The following is a 25,741-nucleotide window of genomic DNA, read 5'->3' on the forward strand; positions in this document are numbered from 1 at the left end:
GTCAAAGTTACCAGTGTCTGGTAACTTCTTCTGGATAGTCCTGTCAAAAAGATTAATTAAGTTCTCTTTCATTTATTCTACATTTGCACAATGGATTTGCAAAGTAGAAAATCTGTGGTATCATTAATTTTATTCTAAATAAAACTCAGAGATCAGTCTCTTGTAAAACTGGACTTCAAGCAAATCATTCACTCTTCCTCGCTGTGCATAAAGCCATGGATTGTAACAAAGCACCCTTTTTGTTCTATTTCTTGCTTTCTCTTTGGAATTTCTCTTGGAAGAAGGAAACAAGAATGTACATAAAACTTGTCATTTTTCACCCTGCCTGCTAAGTACATATCAGTTCTGGCAATTTCAGGGGTCATTTCAACTCAACTTCATGCTGTAGCCAAGAAGTGCAAGGAATAAGTAGAAATAACACTGTGCTAAGCAGGTCTTAGAAGTCATACCAGGTGACTATTAACTAGTTATATCAACACATTCAAGGGACAGGAGAAAAAAAAAACCAAAAAACAGCCTTATGATGTGGGAACACAAGTAAGCACAGCTGAATCACAGAAATGCTGCATAAAGCCCTTTCACAGGTGAGTTGTCAGCAGAACCTATCTGCAGATTCTTAGTTTATCCAAGCTGTGGCACTTCTCTGGAGCTTAATGTAGAAGAGGTTTAATGCAGCATGTCCCACCTCCTGTGTGAAACAGAATCACTCAGTTATGTGAGCACAGCCAGCCACTGGGGCCCAGGCAAGAGGTGTAACATCCAGGTGGCCTTACCTGGATGTGCTCAGCTCAAAGAGTATACTACCCACTTCAGAGTAAATCCTTCTGGCTTTTCTATACAGGGGATAAAATAGGAGTTGCATGCTGCAACAGTGTTAGTCTGTATCTAGGGAGCTCTGAGCACTCTTTCCAGAGGAGGACTTGGGACACGCTTAGTGGAGGGATTTTTGTAACTGAAGCTGTGTGTATGAACCTGGAGGATTTTATGGAAGCACCTAACCATCAGTGCTCTCTGTGCATTCCTACTGTGCTCGTTAGAAGGGGCTCCAAATCCAGAGGTGGACATGAGGCTTAAAAACAGACATAATATTAGACATGAAACCCTGCCCATGGCAGCAAGGCCTAAAACTTTCAGAACAGACAAGCTTTGAATGGCTTAGTATGAAAGGTTAAAGAAATGAGTTATCTAAGGATATAAAGAAATTTCTTTGCTTACTGGAAAATAATAGGACAGCTGCTTCAAATGTACATAAAACTTGCCATTTTTCACCCTGCCTGCTAAGTACATATCAGTAAGTAATGTCAGAAGTAACTTGGTTATTTCTAAAGTAAAAAAAAAAAAAAAAAAGTAACTGAACTCTTCAAAATGTAAAATCAAGTGCCCAGTAGAGAAACTCATGTTGAGACTGAGAGATTTAAATCTAAGGGTCGTTTAGGAACACTTCTGCCAATGCATGAACCGCAAAAGTAATCAAAGGAGGAGAACACAAATGAGTTAACAGATTTTCTAGGGTGTGAGCAGGCAGTGTCTTGGCAATGAGAAACCCTCTGCCTGTCCAGTTGTGTGTTGCTGTCCCACTGCAAACACAAGCTTTCTCCCTGCTCTATGGCTGAAGTATTCCAACTTGCTTTTCCTTGCACCAGCTGCTCTGGGGAGCTGGGCAGCAGCTACCAGGTTCCTATCTAGAAACCTGAATTACTCTGTACCACTTTGGTCACTCTATCAGAGCAAGAGAGAAGTTTTCTCCTCTCCCTTTCTGAATTGCAATCTATAGGGCAGCATTTTGGGAGTAGGAATCTTGGAACTATAGAAAAAAAGCAGATTATTCCACCTTGTCTCTGGATGATCCTCCCAGAACAAGGAGGGTTTCAGAGCAAGGATAAGTGTTGAGTTACAGCATCTGTGAAGCAGAAAACTGTTGTTTCGTAATCAAGCCAATGGGATGCTGTAGGTGCATGCAGGATGGGTGGGCCCTGAGTAAGAAGTAGGCTCATTCTGCTCATTTCAAAGTTTAACACAGTGCTCCACATTCCACAGCAAGCTGTGACTGAACCAGAAATGTTTCACTGCCACTTTTTTTTTCAAAATCTTGTTCATTATAAATAATAATACAATTATATCATTAAACTTTGCAAAAAAAGTGGTTATAATTTGGCCAGGAAAGGAAATTGCCACCTATTGTTTACCTTAACTAAAGTCCACGACACAATCCGTCCATCCGAGGAGACAGAGAAGAAATTCAAATTGTTGTCCATGTCATCTTTCTGCCACTTGACCTTCAAACAAGCAGACAATCCCAGTTAGCACAGAGCACCCTGAATTAGCAGGGCAGAGCCCCTGGCCTCAGCAGGGTTCTTGCCCACCCTTTGTAAAGGGCAGCTGGCTTCTACCCTGGAGTCCTGATGCTGGCTCACAGCGAGTGTGAACACATTCCCACCACCACAGGCAATTTCACAAGTGTCCCCACAACCCCCATCTCTCAGAAGGGAGTTCTGCAGGGATGCTGCAGATGACGTATCACTGCCCTGTGCAAATGAACCCCTTCCCATTTGACTAATTGCTGCAGATACAGTGCTATATGTCTACCCTTCAGCCAGCTCACCCCAAATTAGCTTTCTGTGCCTACACGGGACACAGATGAGCCCTTTCAAGCAAAGTGTGACATGGGTCCTTGGGGCACTTTTTTTTAGGGGGATCAAAATGTCCCCATTAAAACTGAAATTCTGCCTATACCTTCTGAGCATCTGTGTGCCTAGTAAGGAGATTTGCCTTTTGACTGTGACAGCTCAGCAGGAGCGATTAGAACTCAGATAAATGGCTTACAGTTTAAAAGAGACATTTCAGTTAGACGAAAAGCATTAAGAACGCTCAATTTTCAGACACGGAATTCAATCAGACTGAAGGGAAAAGGATGACTTGCCACTGGGCCTGTCAGCATAAACTCCTGTGGGCATCTGTCAGTTCAGGATAGGAACAAGCACTTTGGCAGGTTCTGCTGTGGTTTTCAAAGGTATATTTGTTCCTGTCCATACAACAGACATATTTCCCTAAACATCATCTATGATAAATGGGCACGAGAATCCTAGAGCTTATCAAATAATCGAGGAACAGCCATTTATCTGGTACCTATTCCAGAATGCAAGCAAGCGTTCTCAATACTTTAATTACACGGATTGGGTATCCTGATGTTACTTCCTTGGAAAAAGTGTTAATTCTTTTTTATGAAATTGTTTTTACCATGAAGTTCTGTGGAGCATGAAAATTCAGCAAGAGACTCACTAAAGAGTAATTAATTCTCTAGTGAACCTGTTTCCTACCTAGAGCACACTGTTCTGCAGAAAAAAAAATAAAATGGAAGGGAATACACACACACTGACAATTACACGGCCATGAGATGTGACTGAATTGTCTCGAGTGGTTTTGAACATCCATCCTTACACTGCAGAAATCAAAAGACTCCAAGTGGAACCACTTCTGCATGGCATTAAGGGATGGCATAATCCAATATTACTCAGAATAAATGGCTAGTGATGAAAGAACAGGTCCAATGCAACACACAGAGAACACTGATTTCCAAGGCTGGCCACTGCACACATTTGTGCTGTATATATCTGTTCCAGGAACATCTCCCCAGCATCATGAGCTACTGCTGATCACAGCGGTCACCAGCAGCTGCTTCAGATAATGAGGTTGGTGTAGTGAGGAATTTTAATTCAAAGAGAAGAATGCAGGCTTCAGAGGAACTGGTTAATAAACACCTTGACTTATGTGTTTCATGCAGGGCACAGGAACAGGGATGTGCTTCAAATCAGAGCTTTTTAAAATGCCACTCTAAACTTGTCCAACAACAAGGTGCACTTATTTGTATGTCTAACTTGACTCTCCTCTAACTCAGATACTTTCTACTTTCCCAAATATATGGAAAAATCAGTCATACTTCTCAACCTCCTTCTATGGCAAAGTTGCTTAGCTTGAGGTAGGTTTCTGTGAAGAAAAAAAAAATCCCATTTAAACTTGGAAGCAGTTAGCACAAGTGCCTTGAATATCTCCTACCACGACAGAGGTACAAAGCAAGAAAAGGGGTTCTCCTGGATCTGACACCTGCAGACTGAACCCCTCAACACCTTGATTTGCAAATGGAAGGAAAGTGCAAGAGACACATGGTGTGCTGAAGTCAGTGTGGGTCTGAGATTAGGCTTGGAGTCACCACCCAGCTGTTTAAACAATGCACATGCTAGGAGCTGAGCTGGTCTAGACTTCTCTAGAGGAACAGTCCAAGCCTGACTACTACCAGAGCACAGGTCCAGGTGCTCTCTAGGGCGCTTTGCTTGAGCTCTGCAGCTGAGTTCCTTGCTCTGCTCTGGCTAAGCACAGAGCAGATGTTTTGCACCCAAACTACAGCCAAGCAACATTAGATCAATGGAAAACGTGCAGACAAAACAGCTGGAGTCCACATCTAATCACACTGCATACAGCTCTAGACTCCTCATGTCTATGCTAAAACAGTGTGTTGAAGAAACCTCATCTGGAGGCAGCCAACAGTGCAGGCACTTCCATGATCTTATGGGATTATTACAAAATCCAATCCCTTTCAACATTTCCCAGCTGGAGAGCTTTACTCAGGGTTTGCTCACTCCAAATACCAGCTCTCTGACAGTTATCTATTCAAGTTTTCTTTTATCATTAAGTGTCACAACTATTTCTCTTCATCTGTTATGTAGTGGATTCAACAGCCCTCAAAAGCAAGTAGGCTGATTCTCTTGGGTACTCTTGCTCCTACACGTGAAACAGTTAACAGCATCTGAGTTAGATCCATAACGTAGGCAGTTTGAACTGCCTTCAGACTTTCAGTGGCATCAAGATCTGCCCTTAACGACTGTCAGCAGCTCTCCGTGGCATTAGCCTGAATTTCAGAAAATAGAAATTGGCACGTGATAATTTTACTTTGCTGTCAGCACCTCTGACACCTTAATGTTATTTATGATTTTTTTTCTCTGATCTCTGAATCCCACAAACACTTATTAGGGTAATTAGCCTCCATGATACTGCAATCAAATTGGGCATCTGGTCAGAACTGGCCTTTTCCCTACCCTTAGAGGCTCACAAATGCAGCACGGCCTACTATCATTAGCAGTATCCATGCTGTGAGAAGTGGGACATTTGACAAAAAAAGCAGACTACTGGAAGATATTACTTTTTTTTTTTAAGCATGGGAGAATGATTCCAGGATTCTGGCTGGTTTGAGATGACTTATAGCAAATGTTCAATCATGATACAGTAAAAGCAAAATGAAAAAGAAAAGTGTATGTAAACAGTGGAAAGGAAACAAGTAAAGACTACTGCATATGACTGATCCTGATAGGATCTATAAAATTAAAAATATACTGTTGTCATTATAGTAATCTTTAGCCTGACTGCTCTTTCAATGCAAAATTAATTTGTGAAACATTGCTGTGGGGGGACCTGTGAGAAGAGCCTAACATTTCTTAAGTTTGATTCCTCAAAGACTGGTTAATTGATAAAGAAATGTAGGCAATTCAAAACTACTTTTGTTTGCTCACAGAAAAATAAAGGTAAAACTCTGCACGTTCACTGCTAACATACAGCAGGTTAGCAGGGCAGTAATGCATCAACTCTTAGCAAGAGAATAAGATCTTTGTCCATAGCAGTGCTCCTGTCCAGCAGGAGATCAGACCATCTATCCAATCTGGTCTCAAAATTCCCATGTTTCTAATGTCATTCTTAAAAAAGAAATAATGCTTGATCATTTTTCCTGGCACAGAGGCTGTTAGTCATTCACACTGACGAATAAAACTGGTCAAAGCCATCCTGGCTATGAAGCTGACCTGAGCGCTTTGCAGACAGCCATAGGCAGGATCTGCCTTCCACCTGCTACTGAAAGCACCAGCCCCTCCGGCTCATTGCCACCTTGCCATGACTCAGCTGTGGGGTGCCACATGCGGCACATACACATTAAACAAGCAATTCCTTTCCTTCCTATTAATTATCCTCCACAGAGCTCTTAGCCAACACTGGTATGTTGCGCCCTGCTGACTCCTGCCTGTGGTGAAACAAAAGCGTTTGGGTCATTCAAACCTAAAAAATAGAATAAGGTCTGTCAGAGGTAGGAAGTGTGAATGACACAAGCCTTGCAAAACCCTCAGGAGCTGAGTAATACACACACAGACAAGTGAGTGAGCCTGCAGGCTGCTGAAGAAAATCCCTGCCGATGTGACCCAGAGACAAAATCCTTCCAGCACCAACCTGGCAACCAGTACAGTCCTAAGCAAAGCTGTCGTGGCAATGGAGGTTTGGGGGAACAAAAGAGGACATTTCTTCTGAGGTGGGGTTGGATACACGCAACCAGTGGTGGTGGTTCACATTGACTGTTCTCCCCAGCCTTCAAAAACAGGCACTCAACAGCTGCCATATAGACGAGCATCAGGACTTAATTGGCCTTACAGAGGAAATCTCCTTTACCATAAATTCCTTCCACGTCACACTCTCTAAGTATTCTAGTTCTTCTCTTTCAGCCCTTCTATGCAGCTGGAAATATACAGTACATGACCTCCCTTAGGCACAAACAAACAGGAGTTACAACCTCCTCTACCTTATAGTCCTGCAAATAAATCAGAATAATGTGCCTTTGTGCAACAGGATGGCATTGCTGACCACTAATGATCTGCTATTACCCCTTCTGGCACCTGGCTGCCTAACTGCTCATTCCCTCGTTTGTATCTGTGCAATTAATTTTCCCTTTCTAAATGCAGTATTTACTCATGTCTTTATTGAATTTTATCACATTGATTTTGGACCATTCTTCCAATTTATCAAGGTGGTTTTGAACAAAATCATGTCCCGCAAAGTGCCTGGGCCTCCCAAGGGAGCTTCCTTATTCTGTAATCTGAGTTGTTAATGAAAGTATTGATCAAAAGAAGACCAGGGCTGACAGCTGGAGGGTCTCACTTGAAGCATCTTCAGGGTGTGACAGCAAGCCCTGGATAACTGCTCTTGGAACGCACGGTCTGAGTCACCTAAACAAACTCTTTACAGTGATTTTATCCAATTCATATTTCTATACAATGGTAATAAGAATGTCACTGTGTCAGCTTGGATCAAATGCTTTAGTCAAGCCAAGATGAATTGAGGTGATAATGTTGACTGCCTCCCCCTTCTTCATCATGCCCATTATTCTGACACAAAAGAAAAAAAGAAACTATAGTAGCTTAACAATTTATTCTGGACAAATCCATGTTGGCTTCCCTGAATTACCTTATTATCTTATTATCTAGACATTTACAAACCATTCTGCCATTTGTCTAAGTGTTTTTCCAGGGATTGAAATTGGTCTGCCTGGTCAATAATTTCTTTGGTTCAAACCTAACATTTTAACCTAGATTTTTTTAAATTCTTCCAGTCCACTGTGAGATATACTCTCCTCCTCTTCATGGCCATGCTTGTCCTACAAGCCAAGCATTGGAGTGCAGGTAATGCATTGCTGTGCTGCAATCTGTACTTTGTTGTAAATTGTTCAGATACTGGTTTCTGGTCCATACCTTGTCTATTTCCCTTCTGCATTCAAGAACAGACCCTTCAAGAAAAGCACATGCAGAAACCTCTTTTGCCAGACACTGGTTCTATGGCGCCACTGAAAACCTGCTGATGACAGCAGATTTTACATTTATTGTTATTTTGGCCTGTTCACACCACAAGTACATAAATGCAGCCCCATCCACAGAAAAAAGTTTCCCTCTGTCCATGCCTCAGGAATCCTGCCTCCAAGTAGAAGCTTGCATTCAATTAGATTGGAAGATGCATATGGGATTGCACAAATAAACTTCTAGTCTCTGCTTAAAATCCAGGATGGATATAGCACGAAGACTTCCTAAAATGCTCACTAATGGTCTGAAATAGCTCTGGCTAATTCTTCAAATACTGCAAGGTATGCTTATGCTGATCCTGCTGATGAGCACACACCTGTCTCATCTAAACATTATTTCACTTGCACTTCCCTATTCTGAACTGTGCTTTCACTCCCTTTTTACATTAATCATGTTAAGCAGTCAGTCTTAAACATTTAAGTTAAGATTAAACAATACAACATCAAATACTGCATTCTTCTCCATACTACTCAGTACTAGCTGAAAGCTGGCTTTAGTAATGAACCTATATTCTTTGTTCTTTCAACTTCCAATACCCTTGCCAAATATCATCCTTTCCTTTTTACGACCCTGGATAATCACAGCTCATTTTGTATCTTCATCTCCTTTAACTTTCTTTGTCTTCATGCCACATTTGGTCTGCATAGAGGAGACTTCTTCCATTTTGCTGCTATTCTATTTTCCAGCTTCCACAGCAGCCTGCTGCAGGCTGATCTGCAATCAATTGCTCTGTAGGTCACACCTTCTGGAGCCAGGCTGATCTCTCTTGTTGAATACTCCTTGAATTCCTCTACAGCAACTTCTAATTAGCGCCAGGAAGCAGTTCTCATTTCCTCCCACCATCACCTCCAAATGTGTTTCTTGTTGGTTCCTGCTAGTGACTCTCATCCAGAAACATCAGCTCATTACCAGCAGAGAAGAAATCTTTCACATTCTGCTCCTGTTAATGACAAATTGCCTTTATTTTTTATTTCCTTCCCTGTATCACTTGCTTCTGCTGTCCAACTGAGTGATCTGCTGTGGTGCAAGCCTCCTCTAGCCATCAGCTGATCCTAAGGAGCATTGCCAGCTGTTCTTCATTTACTGCTTAGCACACTTCCCAGCCATACAGGGGCCTTGCTGCCTCACTGAGAATCTGTTGCCAGCTATTAAAAGTGAAGCTAAGGCCAGGCACCTGGAGGAAAGCATGCAAGAAACAAGGCTGCTCTCCTGAAACCAGTCACAAGAGACCCTCCAAAATGTCTGACCTAGAACACAGAGGTTACTTCACTCACATGCAGAGTAATGCTAGTTACTCTGTGCTAGTCCTATGCGTCCAGACAGAGAAAGCTTTAGAAGTGAGGAGCAGGTCAATGTCTGGAGTCCTGCTAATTTAGGCAGCAGCAGCAGCAGTTGTCCTGTGTGGAGATGGAAAGGAAGACAAAAGATTCTTTACCACAGTTAGCTGGGATAAAGGTGAAGAGTGGGCTAAATTCAGATGACTCATTTCAACTTGCAACAAAAATGACAAATTTAACAAGCTGTGATAATGTCACGCAGACTGCTTACTCCATGATTAGGTCAAAAGAGCCCAGTCAATGTTTTTGACTGAGCCGTCAAGCAAAAGCTGCTTCTGGGTCCAGACTGTACTTTGACCATGCGATACCACTGTATCAGGAGAAGATATGGCTGTGCTGTGGCTTCTTGTGGGTCTAAGCTTCCTGCTCAATGTAAATACCCCAGGCAGGAAGGAAGCAGCCATGGAAAGCTCCAGTCAGTCTCTCAGTGAGGAAGATCAGAACAATGAGTGGTCAGCTTGCCCATCCAGGATGGCTGCGTGCAGCATAATAGGCTCCTGCCCCATGGTGCACACTCTGCCAAAGGGATCACCGGGCTGTATCGAGGCTTTTTACCATTCTTGACTATTCCACTGAGAAGCAGACAGCATTTCTGCTGCAGTACGTTTAGCAAGAATGTGACAAAACAACAGTTTTTGTCAACATTGCCACAAAAGACATTAGCTCTTGATTTTGTTCTCAGAAGCCTTGCAGTAAAAACATCGTCCCCATCCCTGAGCTCTAGACATGGTGCTGGTGAAAGCCGAGCAGATGGGTGAATCCAGGTACAGTTAAAGAGGAGCAGCTGCTCCCAAGAGAAAGAATCATGCTTGCTGAAGGGGGAAAGTTGGGCTGCCACTCTCAGGCTCAAAAGTTTTTGCATACCCATAAATCTCAAGAAGAAAGCAACTGTCAAGAGTGCAGCACCGCTAATAATACCTTTCTGCTACTGTCTGAGATGTCTGTGTTTCCGTAGCTGGAGACTCTTCCACGACGGATGTGACTTTCTAAGACAGGAGATCAGTGTCTGCCAGGAGCCTAAATCAGATATCCCAGGAATATTCATCTGAGCCTCTAACTGTAAGGCCATGTTTGTTGTTTGCAAAGACTAAGGCAGATGCCACCAAGAACCGCAAATAAAGCCCCCCTTGTTTCACAGCCATACAAAAATATATTATGACTAGATGCTTAACAAAATTAAGCAGCACAGGCCAGAATGCTAAGACAGATATACTCAACTGAGCAAGACCAGATGATATTCACCCAAAGTGCTTAAGGAGCAGGTGAAACAATCTACAAGTCATATGTCATTATCTATGGAAACTAAGAGAAGTCATGGAGGATAGGAAGAGGGCCAAAATATCCTCAGAAACCCCAAAACAAAAGCTAGCTTGAAAGACTACATTCTAAGACCGTGGACCCTCAGCCTACTTCAGAACCTTGAGAGCTAAAACAAAGTACTAAGTCATCAGTATGCATCTGTGGTACAAGAAGATAGGGAGCAGTGAGTATGGGCTTGTCAAGGAAAGATCTTTTCAAACAAAATTGATTCTCTTCTCTGACAGGGTAATGGGTCTACAGGATTAGAGGAAAGAAGCAGATGTGATTTACCTTTAATTTAGTAAGGCTTTTGGCATACTCCTTGCTATGTTTTAGAAGCAAGCTAAGAAAATTAAGTCTAGATGTAATTACTGTGAAGTGGATGAGTGATTGAAAAAAATGAACCTGCAGGAGTAATGATCAGTGACTTCCTGACCACTTGAGAGAACAACAGTAGATTGTTCCCACAAGGGACTGTCCCAGGTCTGGTTCTATTCAATATTTTCATTAGTAAGTTGTATAATGGATGGCAAAATACACAGAATTGGGGGTTGGACTCGATGAGGGGGTTGGACTCGATGATCTCTGGAGGTCCCTTCCAACCCCTACAATTCTGTGATTCTGTGATTCTGTAATATTTGCAGATGACAGTTTGGAGACAAAGGTTTCTGTTATTATTAGAACTCAAAGATATCTTGACAAATTGGAAACAGTCTAAAAATAATAAGACTAAATTTGATAAAGACAAGTATGGAACACAGGAGGAAGAAAGCACACAAACAAGTGGAAATTAGGGAAATTCTAGCTAAGTGGCAGTAGTGCAGAAAAGGATCAGAGGATGGTGCAGGAATCAGCAAAGTGATACTGCCAGGGCAGGGGGATTACAGAAATCTTTTTCAAATGAATTAAGAGGTATGTTACATCTGAGACTTTCCAGATAATAAGACTACAGCCCGTCAGCACTGGTGAAGACAGCCAGACAAACTCATTTTGAAGAAAGCACTTCAGGAATGATATTGTAGTGCCTGTGACGCCATCACCATTAGAAGAGGGCACTCTCAAGGGCTCTGCCAGTTCTCTTTTCTGTGATTCAGGAACAGTCTCCTTTTTCCAGAAATGAAGGCTCACTCGGATTCTAAATTCAGACTCACTTCTCAGGAGTATACTGCACGTCAAGTTCAACCATATTGTGACTGCTTCATCCACTGCAATAGATGAGACTGCTTTGTACAGCAGACAAGTCTTTTGAGTCTAAGTAAAAACTGATGGAAAGATATAAATTAAAATTACTTTGATTTACATACATATAAATAAACACTTAAAAATAAATCCAGTGAAGAATGTTCCTATCTCAGAATCTGGATTTCCTTTTAAATGCAAATGTTTTGGCTATGACAGCAATCTAGAGATATGGGAGCTGCTAAGCAGAGGAGAGTCCTTGGTGCTCTTCTTTCCATTGTAGAAAAACATCTCGATGCTTTGCTGTAAAATTATGCAACAGGACAGAATCAGATCAGAGTGCTTTAGAAGCAAACTTGTCCCTATGATATAAGCTGTTAAAAGAGATAAGGTTTGTAATTACTACCACTTCCTAAAGGCGAGTAATATTAAAATTTGGATGTACTGATTGTATTAGAGAGAAAATGGTTTAGACAGCTGATGAATGTAAAAATGTTCAAAGATCCCAGTACCCTTCAGTCTAATTTGGGCTTCCTTCATTTCTCTTGCATTTGTAGTGAGCAATTCTGGCCTGTAGTACTCGTTGCTTGAAGCAGAATAAGGATTTAATTGTCCTAACTACCTACTGTCATTTTGTGTAACACAGCTTTCCTGATAATAAATATACCAATCACAATGGTCAGAGCGACTCACAGACTTGAAAACAGTAGGCAGGTACTGAAATGAAAGTGGCCTCTTCTCCCACAAAAAACTTGGGCATCACCTGTGCCATTTTGGCAGGACTGCATTTCACCAAGGAACAACCAGGAGGAAGAATTCCTCAGCATCTCCAAGCACCCTTGAAAGGAAGGCACAGCACAGGTGTGTTTGGGTGCTCCCAGAGACTATCCATCACCTGCACCATGGGTGTGAGGCTGAGGCTTTTTCACAGATGCCAGCAAACAATAGGTTTATCTGATGAAACAGATCTTGCTAGAGGCAATAGTAAGAACCAAGCTTTACTGAAAGCCTTCTTGGTGGTGGTGGTTTTTTTTTCCTTTGTAGTACTTGAAAGCTTCTTGATAGCTGAGAGAAAACTTTCAGATGTGTTTATCAACACTGAGGACTCCTTGTAAAACAAAGTCCCACATCTTATTTAACCCCATAAACACTCCTCTTTGGAAAATCACTTCTCCCCCACAGCTGGACCAATTGCCTTCCACCTTTATGCTATGATATCCTAGAAATCACAGCCCCATGCACCATGTTTTGGACACCTGTGAACCCAGGCGTGCAAGATCAGCTTACAGTACCAAAGAATCAGACCCACTGTACCACAGTGCCATCAGACACCACACATGAATTTGGGATGCAGAAAGAGGACATAGAAAGTTCTAGTGAAGAGTATACTCAGTGATAGAGGGACTCAGCACCGAGCTGAGCAGAGAGCATGGCACAGAAGTGATGCTGATGCAGGGCAAAGGCCCAGCCTGGGGCTTGTGCATTGCTCATGCTTCACGGTCTCAGATTTATCTGGGGGAAGCAGAGTTCAGTTATAAATAGCACTGGATAAGGGCTGGTCCTACTTTCACTTTGTCTTTCTCCTGCTGGGAGGTGGTTGCTCTGCTTTGTACCAGGGATCTGCTTGCTAATTCCCCTCGCACTCCTCACTGCATTTATTCGGCTGGTACACCAGCAGCCGAGGAGCAAGGACCCAGCCTTCAGACTCTCTCCTGTTTGTCCTGCCAGTGGTGGTGTTCCCATGTCAGACAGCACACAGCTGAATGATAGGTGCCACAAGCCAGAAAACTGGGGGCTTTTAACCAACTGGAATTCACAGCTCCTAGTTTCAATTCTGACTGTGCTCACTGGGCAAGATACTCAATTTACAGACAAAATAAGAAGTTCCCCACTCCTTGCACAGGGAGAGCACACGGCAGGCAGGCTCGCATCCAAATCCCCAAGCTGTCTGACGCTGCTAAATCAGAGACAGCATCTGCAACGTGCCTGACAGAAGGTGCCCATCATTGCAGGACTGGGGTTCTGCCCCTGAGCACACCAAGTCGAGGTGCTCACCATACCTGCTCAGCCTGCTCTATCCTTTCCCCTCCGTTACCTCTACGTCATCTTTCTTGCAGAAGTACTCTTGTTTTGCAGGCTGTGTCAGTGTTTTTAAAACCCATGTGTGTTTCCTATACCTAGTTTGAAAATCCTGCTATCAGTAGTCATATTTCATAGGCCACGTTTTTTCCACAGAAATCCAACATGGCTTCTCGATTTCTCTTAAATATTTAGTTAATGTTTGTGATGGCTGTAAAGCAGGAGAGGAAGATTCAAAGATCCAAGTAACCAAACAAATGCACAACAACTTCTCTGGCCAGAGGCTAACATTTTCCAACATCCCAAAAGCTGACTTCACATTTAATGAGTGAAGATTTATCTGTGAACTAGCGCCAGTACGACTGATGTGCAAAGCAAATTACATGTACTTTGCTTGCTGTTACTGAAAAGAAATAAACAACTTGGCAATCTACAGCGAAGAGATCTTGTTCTTGAGTAAAAGGATGGGGAGAGAGAAGAACAACACAGCACTACAGAAAAATCTTTTTAGCAAACAGCGGTCAGAGCAAAGGAAAGAAAATAAGTTCAGCATCTCTATGAAGTACAGAGGGAAAAGCAGCATCAAAGTGGAAAAAATTTCTTCTCAGACAAATGTTACATAATCTGCAATGCTTTTCAAGAGAATGTCTAACCTGCAAGAATCCCAACTCAAGACACAGTTTAAAAATAGTCTGTTAAAGAAACTAAATCTCTATCAGATATAGTCTGAAAGAATCTCAAAACATACAACACTGAAGTTAAAAAATGAAGGACTTGGTCTATTGTTGACAAAGATACTTAGAAGGAAGCATTTGGACATTACTTTTTCTAACCTGAGAGTGCCTCACAAAGTGTCAAAAGGGATTTCAACAAGGTATAAACATGATGTAAAAGACTTTATCTAGCAGTTTCCACCACCTTTATCATCACTCTAAAATAGTCTAAGACTTAGGATAGATTCCCATGGCCCAACAGAACATTCCCTGAAGAGCACGAAAATTGTCTTGTGTGGGGACAAGATTCCTTACAGCAAAACCATATCTGCAGTGAGTTCTCCCAGCTCTAGCAATGACCAGAAAACCGCTGTTCTTTACCTTTTTCTACAGCAAGCAAATGGCAATCCCAGCCTGCCCCTGGTATTTGAGTTAACTGTTGGGAGCAGAAATGCAGCTAAGGGCTGCCCCAGCAAGGAAGCCTCTGACAGACACAGGGCCCTCAAAACTCCCTGGTTGGCCCACGGATACTCTTGTCAGACCTCTGCACTTCAGTGCATGGGCCCAGTGACTGAAGTCAAGCTGCCACTCTCATGTGAGGCTACAAGGTCCTCCTTTGCTCTTGGGACATAAGAGGTTAACATGACTTGTCCTGCTTGTGTTGGGCCAGGAATGCAAGGCAAGGCTGGCAGCAGAAGTAGGAGAAAGCTGCAGGTGCAGACACTGAATTGACCCAGTGCAAGATGCAGTTTGCTTGCATTATCTTAGAAGTTTTGTGTTAAATGACTTTTGCTATCAGGTTTCTTCTCCATCATTCCCTACATTCTCCCACGTGCCAGCCATCCTGCTTCTTCTCCTCCTTATCTCCTGCCCAGCCTTCTTGGTTTAATGTCTCCGTTGCTCTCCCTTCTTCTCCAGATTTCTGTTTCTCCACTGAAACTGTCCCCTATTCAGCATCCTCATGGAGCTGAATAAGGTTTTACCATGGTTCTGCCCACAACCAACACCTAGACAGTGCTTCTCAGCAGTCAAAGAGACAGCAGAAGAATCAAGCCTGTTCTGAGACAGCTGATCTTTATTCTGACCTCGATAATAACCTTCCGCCTCTTCTTTTGCTTTTATTTTCTTTGCAACAAACTCTTTGTTTGCCTGAAGCCAAAGGAACAAAATATTATGTGAGCAGTAACGTCTCAGAAGCAAAGCAAGCCACAAAAGTTGTTTGACCGTAGATGACAGATTTAGGAGACTGGCCATCATCGGAAATGAAGCAATGTGCTGGTGTGACAGTAGATTATGAACAAAATGTTTTTTCTTCTAAGTGCAACAAATACAATCTGCTTCCTTGAGAGGCCTTTTCTGTGTGCGTGTGCATCTGTGCCCAGCAACATGGAGAAAAGCAAGCCATACTGGCTTCAATGGAGCTCTGCAACTGATCTCATTTACTTCCTTCGGCAAGCCAAAACCTTGACAGGTGAGTCTGGGGTGGCTTTATGGACTGCTATGATTCACTGCCATCATTTAAGGATTTATTACCACAGGAAGCAGAGAAGGAGAAGAGATCAATCAATTCCAAAATTACAGAGCAAACTCTGAGAGAGAGCGTCTCACAATCGCTGAATATTCTGAGGGACCTGTAAGGATCACTACCTCCCACTGCTGGCTCCATGCAGGACCACCCAAATTCAAACGCTGTACCTGAGAGCACTGACAAAACACTCCTGGCGCTCCAGCCGTGCCCGCTGCCCTGGGCAGGCCGTTCCGTGCCCACCGCCCTCTGGTGCAGAGCCTTTCCCCACCCCCGGCCCTCCCCTGGCGCAGCTCCATGCCGTTCCCTCGGCCCTGTCGCTGTCACACAGAGCAGAGCTCAGCGCTGCCCTCCGCTCCCTGTCAGGAGCTGCAGCCGCCATCAGGCTCCCCTCCGCTCCTCCGCCCTGTGCCCAGCACACCCGGGGCCCTCAGCTGCCCTGCACACACCTTGCCCTCCAGACCCTTCCCCCCTTTCTGAGCGCTGCTCTCCAGCCTCTCATCCCCCAGACCGGACCTGCAGCCAGGGCCGCCCCTTCCCGGGTGCAGAACCCAGCAGTTGCTCTTGTTGAACTTTTCACAGTTGGTCTCAGGGCTGTTTTATATGCTTTGCATTTGAGATAGAATTCCGTAAGTTCAACTGGTAAACCAATAGCAAGCTGGCATTCACTCAAGTTTCCTTCAGGATTTCGCAGCCTACTATTGTGCTGTCTTGCCCATTCTGTCCTACCACGAGCAAAACATTTAACCTGAACAGCATTTGGCAAACAGTTAGCAGGCAGCAGCCAGCCATTCTCCTCCTATGTACAAGCAGAATGCAGAAAATAATTCTCTCAGGATGCCATCTGAAGCTCCATGGTGCCAGCGCCACAGCAGGCCGGATCAGATACAGTACATGCATAATGGACCGAGTTGTTTTTCTGATCAGTGATCTCTCCATAGCAATACCAAACCAAGCTGTGCGCGTGGGTCAGACTGCCACAGCTGAGACTTGCTCTGAGCACAGCCAAAATAAATATTCCCTTCACCGACCTTAGGGTCAACACTGCACCGAGAGTTCAGTCAGTAACACTGACTGAAAAAAAAAGGTGAAAAAAAAATGTCAATCCCCTGCAGCAGTGCTGGCACTACACTAATCCCAGAAGCAAGCAGAAATAAAGTCCTAGAGGAAAATGGACCAGAAGCACATGGTGGGAACAGATCTATTGAATAAGATGTGCTGTAAGAGGGAAACTGAACAGCAGAGGAACTGTGACACAGCAAATGCTTTATCACCTGGTCCCTGTTTCCGAACTGCTCCAGCTTTCAAATGCCTCAAACCTAAAATATTACAAATATTCAAGGGATGAGGAGTAAGAAAAAAAGCACTCTTTTAAGCTGTAAAGAAAAAAAAGCAAAATGCCTTTTTTTTTTAAAGTTGAGAAGTGAAAACAAATCTCAAAGGCTAACAGGAGAGGATCTCTGTGCTGAGAGCCTCTTCCCAGCAGGTTGATTCTTCTACCTGGAGGAGATTTATCTCGTGGGTTCCGCATGCCAAAGTCTAGTCAAGTTGCACCACTTTGGCCACTCAACATCCTAGTTAAAGGCAAGCTCTGTGACTGGCTGAATGACAGAGATACCCTGTCCAGGGGCACGCTTTCTAGGAGTACTGTGATAGAGATGATGGGTGTGAGGCATGTGCTGCTTGTTTGGAGCATTACTGCAATTACAATGGGGTTTAGTCTAATCCCACAAAAACTTTTGCCCAGTAGAACATGGCACATTTGGCACAGCTTCCCAGGATATGACAGCTTTTAGGCAGAGGTCTGGCCTCACTGATCTGCAAGATTGTTTCCAATTTTATGTTTTCGTAAAAGCTAAAGCTTTGGTTACTATGTTATCCGCACTGACTGTATGCATGTATATTTGCTTGTCTGTGTAACTGTTTATTCCTTTATTTTCTTTCTTCAGTGTTCTGACTTCGGAACTTAACTGGTGGCAAAGAGTGAGAAATATCTTCTTTAAAACAGGCCAGAATTCTTCCTTTATATTGCAGTACAACTTTTATAAAGAAGACCAAATCCAGAAGAAGCCACTACTATGATCTTTAAAAATATGGAAGCCAGCATCAGACAGATGAACTCGCTTATAGGAAACAAAATTAGAAATTTCATATTAATTACTTTTTATCTTAATAATGGGTTATGTTACATTGGCTTTTTTTAATCCAAACTTATTGATACACTACTACATTACTGAAGATGAAATGGCTAAAGAAAAGAGCTGTCAGGCTGTTTTACTCTCTTCCTATTTTGCTTTCAATGCAAAAACAATGCACTGTTTCAAAAGGAAGAAGCCAGGCAGTCCAGAGAACAAAGGTTCTTAATTGTTCAGGAGAATTTTGTTACTTTTCTAATTAGTCTTCATAGTCATGGGCTTGCAGTCTCTACATCAGTGAGGACTGCAGAGGATGGTCTAGACACAGAACAGGTTTTAGACTGGTTGAGGTATTGGTGTGGGTAGAATAGAGCATCTTCTTTGAGCCAAATTTGAGAAACGAGACATCACTTTCTAGAGCCATTAAATGTTAGATGCAGAATAGCAATCCATGTCTCAGCATAACAAATCATCCTCCAGGACCAATTTTCCCAATAAAAGCAGAGGAGCTCTATATAAGCCTTTTGCCTAATACTGACAAATAGCTACAGCTCAGACCATTCTAACCAGATGTACAAGCTCTTTTCCTGATTGCTGTGCTATCACCTTATTACTAACTTTGGGCACACATTTTACAGCAAGGTAAGCCAGACGCTTTAAAGTTTACTAAAAATACAAGTACTTTAAAAATACAGGTAGAGAAAAAATAAGGATAATAATTCTCAGCACTCAACCTCCAGAAATAAAACAAACAAATGGGAACTACAGGCTACTCATACCTGCCTCTATCCTATCCATTATGTGGTTTCTTTCCTTTGCAAGCTATCTCCCTGCAATGCCAAATAGTTTTCTTCACCTCTGAGCTGTCAGGCAGTACACATAAACCTAAAACTTCTAAAAGCCCCTTACAGATTGCATTTACTGCTGCACGTAGCTGCTGCTATTCTGCATGGATGAGTCCAACTTAAGCATACTCTGCCTTTCCCTGTATTATCAAGGGCACAAATGATCTGTGATTCTGGCATCTCTAAAGTGCAGTAGCAACAGTGACCACTTCTAGTATACTGCAGTGAGGTCATGGGAAGCTGCATGGAGGATTTACTATTTTGATTTTATTTTATTTTTTATTGGAAGCCTGAATGGCAACTGGAGAAGGTTGGATTTTTCTGCCTTTGGGGGTGTGCATATGCAAAGATAGATTCTGTGTATGTATGACACACTGTATGAACAGAACAGTCCAACCTTGGGGTATCAAATAAACCTGTAAGAAGAGCTGAAAATGTTTGAGAAGAAAACCTTTGTCCAGACAGGCAGCAAATACAAAATTTATATGTTCTCCAACATGTCACTTTTGCATCATCCATCTGTATAACAAGCACCACTATTGCTTTTGGCAGGTCCCACATTTATCTGCAAGCCCCACTGGGCTGCCTTGATTTTTTAAATTTGTATTGAAAGATGAAATGACAAAGACCTATGATTAGGGGACAAATGATGTATTATGTGACAAAGTACAACAAATACTGACCGTGTGCATAGAGGTATGTCTGCATGAGGCAGCAAAGCCCAAACCAGGTGTCAGCAGCACCTGTAGTCCAGACCAAAATATGCACAACTGCACCTCAGCAGGCCCATACACACTGTGCTAAAGTCTGTGCTGCCACACTTCTGCTATGAACAAGATCAGAATAGTGTATTTCAGCGCTCCAGTCTTACCTCAGATGACACTGTAAACATAACTACAAAGCTAGATGAATGTAGCAATATATTCACTCCAGTCCTTTACAATATCATCTCTCTGGAGCCTCTTTGTGACATGCTATGGAGGCACTTTAAAACGCATTACTTTAAGAGCATTACCTGCACATTGTAATGCTTAGTTCACTAGAAAACTTCTCGATCAACCACAGGGTGTTGTGTTTTGATTCTCCGAGACAGTCAGTTCCACAGACAGCTGTCCTTGGGTTTGTTGTGCTTGAGACCAGTCTTTTTTAAGACTGATGTACGTGTTTTAGATGGTTTTCATTACTTATTGCCACTTGATTTTGTATTTGGAACACAGAAGGCATTGTATGCTGGTATGTATGTTCAGAGGTGTTCAGTTTCTCCCCAAATGTAAATAATTTGCAATAATGAAAACTCAGGAGAAATAATTCTGTATGCAAAATTTTGCACACATGTTCAGTTTCTGTTGAGGACCAAGGATTCAAGCAATTTCTTTGCCTTTCTGTGCATTTCAAAATTAGCTTTAAATACAACTTAAGTATCAAACACTAATGCATGAATTAAACCAACACTTCTGCCCATACAGCATATTTTCCTGCTGTGCCTGAACTCAATTAAAAGTTCGGTTTGGGGAAAGAGCATACTCACCTGCCACACTGGATCTGTATGCTTTCCTGACTTAGCACTGCTCTTGTAGCTTGGCTGGGAAGTTGCCTTCTTAAGGTTGTAGATGGCCACGTTGCCATCATAGAAGCCCACTGCCATGAGGTGGGGGTGGTCATTATGGATATCCAGGCACATGATGCCACTCTCACTGCTGAAGACATACTCTGGGTAGGAGGGGTTCTTCATTGTGTAGAGTACAAGCATGCCCCGGCTTTGCTTCATGAAGTCATCTGAACAGGAAAGAATTTTGCTGTTAAGTCCATTTCTAAGATTCTCTGCTACTGAGATATATGATCTGATTTCACTCACCAGTTCCCCAAACCAACCTGCATGCAAGGTTATGGGAAAGACATTGGTAGTGGGATCAAACGATCACGTTAGGGTGCCTGCATGTGAACATCCTTTTCTCCATTGATACGTCAGGGATTTAGGGACAACTGTGTATGCAGAGAAATCAGTATTTTAGCAGCTTTTCTTTCTAGGAAAGAAATTTGAGAGGCCTTGAAGGATAAGCATATTTCAGTGTCCTGGACAATTCTTCTGTTGGCTTGAATTTCATTAACACTGCACACATCTCAGACAGAATTGAGGACAGATATATTTCAAATTCTGTGTTGGCAATATGTGATGTTAAAGCTTGCACTCTTTCTTAGAATCATAGTATCATTTGAGTTGGAAGGGACCTTTAAATGTCACCTGGTCCAACTCCACTGCAATGAACAGGGACACCACAGCTCCATCAGGTGCTCAGAGTCCCTCCAGCCTGACCTTGGGTGACTCCAGGGATGGGGCATCCACCACCTCTCTGGGCAGCCTGTGCCAGTGCCTCACTGCCATTTAGCAATCTAAATTTCCCCAGTTTCATTAAAAGCATTTCATTGAAGTATGTGTAAAGCACCATATCTACTGCAGGTACACAAAACTGTACAATGCACAAGTCAGTGCACCTCTATTTTCAGCTATGTCCAGCATCTCTTTATGTGGCACAGACGCTCTCTCTAGATAAGTCTGTCCATTTTTTCCTTTTCTGCCTACTTTTACATCTCCTCTGTGCTGCCTGAATTTCTTCTATTCACAACAGGACCATCTTTCTTTTGTTTGCTTTTTCTATTCTGTCCTGACTGTCCTCTACAACTCTCAGGCTTTTTGCTTGCCTAAAAACCAATTTCCAAATTCTTCTAATGGGGAAGAGAAGCTGCTGATGTAGATAAGCTCTCCAGAAGCAAAAGAGGAGCCTTTCTAATCTATCAACCAAGTGCTCTCTCTCAGGGCACCCTAGCCATCACTACAAACTCCTTTTTTTTTTTCTTTTTTTTTTTTTTTTAACGGTCAAATGCCGTCTGATAGATAGTATATGGGAAATGAAGTCACTGTTTTCTGTGCTGTAGGCACACTACTCATCTTATTTCCAGAAGAGTGTTTCGTGCCTTGCCTAACATTTTGACCACCCTGTGGAATAAGGACTCGGTAAATGTGTGCCGTAGTGATAACACTAACTTGAGTGCTTTCCTTGTCAGGAGGCTGAACCCAAATCAACGCACAGGTAGGTACAGGCTCTGCTGACCTCAAATTTATCATGCCCACACAGAACATCCAAAGAGTTAGTAAAGTAATTCACACATCAGTAAAAGTACCAGTTCTGCTGTGTGCTTGGATGGTGGAAATATTCTAACTTTCCAAGTATACTACACTGCTTTTCATGGTTTCCCTCTGTATACTAGAGCCAGGCAGGGAAAAGGGTTTCCTTATTTTGCAGAAAGGCAGAATTCCAAAACTAGCATCACTTTAAATGTATTTGACCACAAATAGTATTAACATATTTTTTGGGAAGAGGGAGAAGCTTATTCCTAGAAATCTAGATGAAAGGAAGCAAACTTGTTTTCCCCTTCAAAGATTTTCCCTGTCCTCTTCGCAGACTTACCTTTGCCAAGTAATGTCACTGAACTGGTATTAGGTTGAGGTCCAGCCCTGACAAGTATGAATCCCTCCCCTCCTCAGAAACAAAGACAGCCAGAAGGCTGTGAAGATGACCTGCCAGGAGTGACTCGCATTAAATGGACTAGTAAGTCAAATCTGTTGGACAGCCTTTGAACTCTAGCTGATTTGTGCTCTTATTTCTCCCGGTGTGTGCTCAGGAACCAAGTATATTTCCAAAAACTCCATGATGTACATCCATTTTCTACCTGTTGGCACTGGGTTGAGAGGACTTGGATGGCTGTTCCTCTATGGTCTCTGTGCAGAGAGCAGAAAGACACGCCTTCTGTGGGGGATTCATCCCACCAAAGATTTGAATGAATCTTGTCCAGGCCACCTCTGAGGATGCAGGCAGCTTACTGAGACAGTGTTGTAAGAACAAAGTGAAGCAAAGGGTGCAGACTCAAGAGCTGGCTGTGGCTGCTGTACCCCTGCTAGAGTCAAAAGCAGCAACTTCAGATCAGAAGCAGCTGCACTTCGCTGGTCTGCACTGCATGGATACACCACCACACACTGGAAGAGGCTAAAGCATCTGCCTTTTGCAGACCCACAAAGTGCAACTTGACATGTGGCTCTTTTTCTGAGATATAAGGGCTGGAGACACCAGAGATACTAGACAGTTATTCTGACAAGCGTGCCAGCAGGAGTTGTATTCCACTTTACAGGAAGATGCAAAGCAGCACAGCAAAGAGAGGAAAGTGAATAGACTCTTGCTGTAATGAGGAAGAAATGTATGTGATGAGGATCCTCAGTGTTCAACTGAGCAGAGGTTACATATCAGAACCTGACACATAACAAATCTTTTTTGGAAGAGAAGCTTTGCTAATGGCAGATGCAAATGGCATCAGTACTGGTCTCAACCAGAAGAACTGAGCCTGTAAGTATCACATGCAATCAGAAATAGATTTCAAACCAACCGTGACTGCTATCTAAAATATTCACCTGCATTTGCATATATAGTTGGGCAGATTCAACCCAAAGCCTGTTCAGAAAAATACTGATGTAGAGGGAGTACAGTACCTTGGAATATCACTCTGCTATCACCCAATGGCTCATGCATATAAATCTTTTGTTCTGATGTTTACAAAGTGGCCGTGTTAACAGATTTTTTTCATTTATAGTTTTCCTTAGCTGAACTTAAAAGCATCTCTGTGTGCTCAGTATCAGATCAAGATATTCTGCTGTTGGACAGAATTATTATTTTTTTCATCTTTCCCTCTTAGATCACCAAAAAACTCTTGAGCCGTGTATGTTTTTCCTTTGCTTCTTACAAAATCCTTGTTGGCCAAACATGGAAGCACAACACAACAGCTGGAGAACAGTGCCAGTTACAATGCCTGGGTAAATCCTGCATTCACTAAAATTTAGATGTTAAAATCTTCAATGGTCATGAGTCAAAGTAGAGATGGTTTACTACAGAAAAGGCGATGCTATAGTTTCTTGTGTCTTAAACTTGCAAATTATTTTATCTCTGGAGGGCTTAAAACCCCAAACACTACAGCCTTCTATCTTAAATCCTAAGATACATTTCTTTTTATAAATCAAGACCATCAGCTGACTCACAGATACAGCTTGTACCAAGAAATCACCACGCTAAAAGGAAACACCATTGCTTAAAATCTGCCCATCTATAAAAAGAAGCAATACGGAGAAGAACGGCTGAGAACAGCTGCTTGTTTCTGAGCATCACAGCTGCAGAAGCATATCTACGTTCCTTTCCTAGATATGCCCACACTTTGATGAGCTTGCTGGCTGGGGCTCTCTCGTTTAGGGTTGAATTTCAGAGAAGCCAAGGGCCATGGCTGGCTGTGCTTTTCACCAGCTATGCGATATCTTCCAGGGACTAGAGATCAGTTTCAGTGACAAAAGTTTTGGTACCCAAAGAAGTGGCTCAGCTGCTTACTTGCCTTTCAACTGTTTCAACAGCAGAGGACAAAAAAAGGTTATCTGCAGTCCACCAAATGTCCCCAAGTAAATTATTATTATCACTCACTTCTGTAAAACCTTGTGCATAGTCTAAGCTTATGCACATGCTACAACCTGCACAGCACAGATGACTGAGCAAGTCACAAATTAATGAATTGTCAATACATTTTTCTTCTATCAGTGAGCAAAACCTGTGCAGTGTGGCACTGAGCACAGGTTCATCTACCCTGCTGTAAAACACGCTGGGTGAGCTTGTGCTGCTTCAGCAAGACTCTCTCCTCACTCACTTAAATAGCTCTGCCAGCTCCACACTTCTCTGCACTTGCAGAACAGGCATGCTTGTAAGAAGGGAAACGGCTGGCAAGTCAAGCATCACTGTATGCCAATACTTCAGAAAAATCAGGAAAGAAGAAATCTTTTCGTGGAGCTCAGAGAATCTGAGTATGTGCTGAATGCGTTTTCAAAGGCTGATGAGAACTAACAATAATAACTGGAGGCTTTATAGCACTTCAGAGTCCTTTAAGCATCTGCAGCACTACTTCTCATAGCTAAGGGAAGGAGAAGGGCGAATGGAGGGACTGCCCAGGACATGACCGCAAGCTACAAGAACTGGGAGTAGAACCAGGACTTCACAAGGCTCTGCTCAAGGTTGCCTCAGCCCAGGATCCCACGAGATTTAAACTGGAATCACTGATGCTCATTCTGTTTCTACTCCTTATAACAGCCACCAGTACCCAAGTATATTGCTGTTTTGATACAAACCTTGATCTCTGTGGACATGGCTATGAAACTCACTGTCAGCAGGGAAAATTCAACTTACACCAAACAACACAAACATTCCCTTCTCAGAAAAGAAAATGTTTTAAGAACTCCTTAATTTGTGGCTCAGGGCCAGAAAGCCTGGCCTTTTCTGTTTCACCGCTCACAAATGTTACAGGTGTTCCCTGTTTCGAACTCTATAACTTGTTTTTGGCTGCACATGCATTCTTCACTTGAAGATCTTGAGATGTAGAGAAGCCACATCATTTTAAAGTTTGAATGCATAATAATGTGAAGTGATTAAAAGGTCACACCTAACTCCTTATTGGACTTGTCCATCTTACCACTGTTAATTCTCACTCTGCTTATCTTGGTTGAATGAAGGAATTATTTTATATCCAGCATTTCTCTTCATTAAGTTATTTAAAACTAATGCAAGTCAGTTTTCAGCATGTATTTGATGTCCTTCTCAGTCTGAAGTAAAAAATTGGATTTATTTTCAACATGTTGGCACAGAGCTCAGCAAAGGGCTGGGGACCATCACAAGTTTTGCCACACCAGTCAAAGGTGCTGCCTTCAGAGCTGCAAAGAGAAAGCTGCTTCTCAGTTGTGGAGAACTGTAGAATATTAAGAAATTTTCCACCGAATCAGAGTCCCTCACATGGCTAGGACTTGTGCTCAGGTCAGACGAAATTCACAAGCAGCCTGGATTTCAACTGGATATGTTGTTCTCTCTCCACTTTTAAAGCAACTTCTCCACTTC

At 42.7% G+C, this 25,741-nt stretch overlaps 1 protein-coding gene across 1 annotated transcript in view; it reads right to left on the reverse strand.

The window, feature by feature from the left end:
• Positions 1-25,741, reverse strand: part of DNAI1 (dynein axonemal intermediate chain 1) — a gene marked incomplete at both ends in the record, with an annotated part of 135,691 nt that overhangs the window by 49,293 nt on the left and 60,657 nt on the right. The window contains 2 exons of the mRNA XM_079548150.1: positions 2,187-2,276; positions 20,302-20,549. Of these exons, the coding sequence (XP_079404276.1) occupies positions 2,187-2,276; positions 20,302-20,549 (338 nt within the window). The remainder of the gene's footprint in view (positions 1-2,186; positions 2,277-20,301; positions 20,550-25,741) is intronic.

The sequence above is a fragment of the Tetrao urogallus genome, assembly GCF_951394365.1.
Source record: "Tetrao urogallus genome assembly, chromosome: Z".
NCBI classification, from domain to species: Eukaryota; Metazoa; Chordata; class Aves; order Galliformes; family Phasianidae; genus Tetrao; species Tetrao urogallus.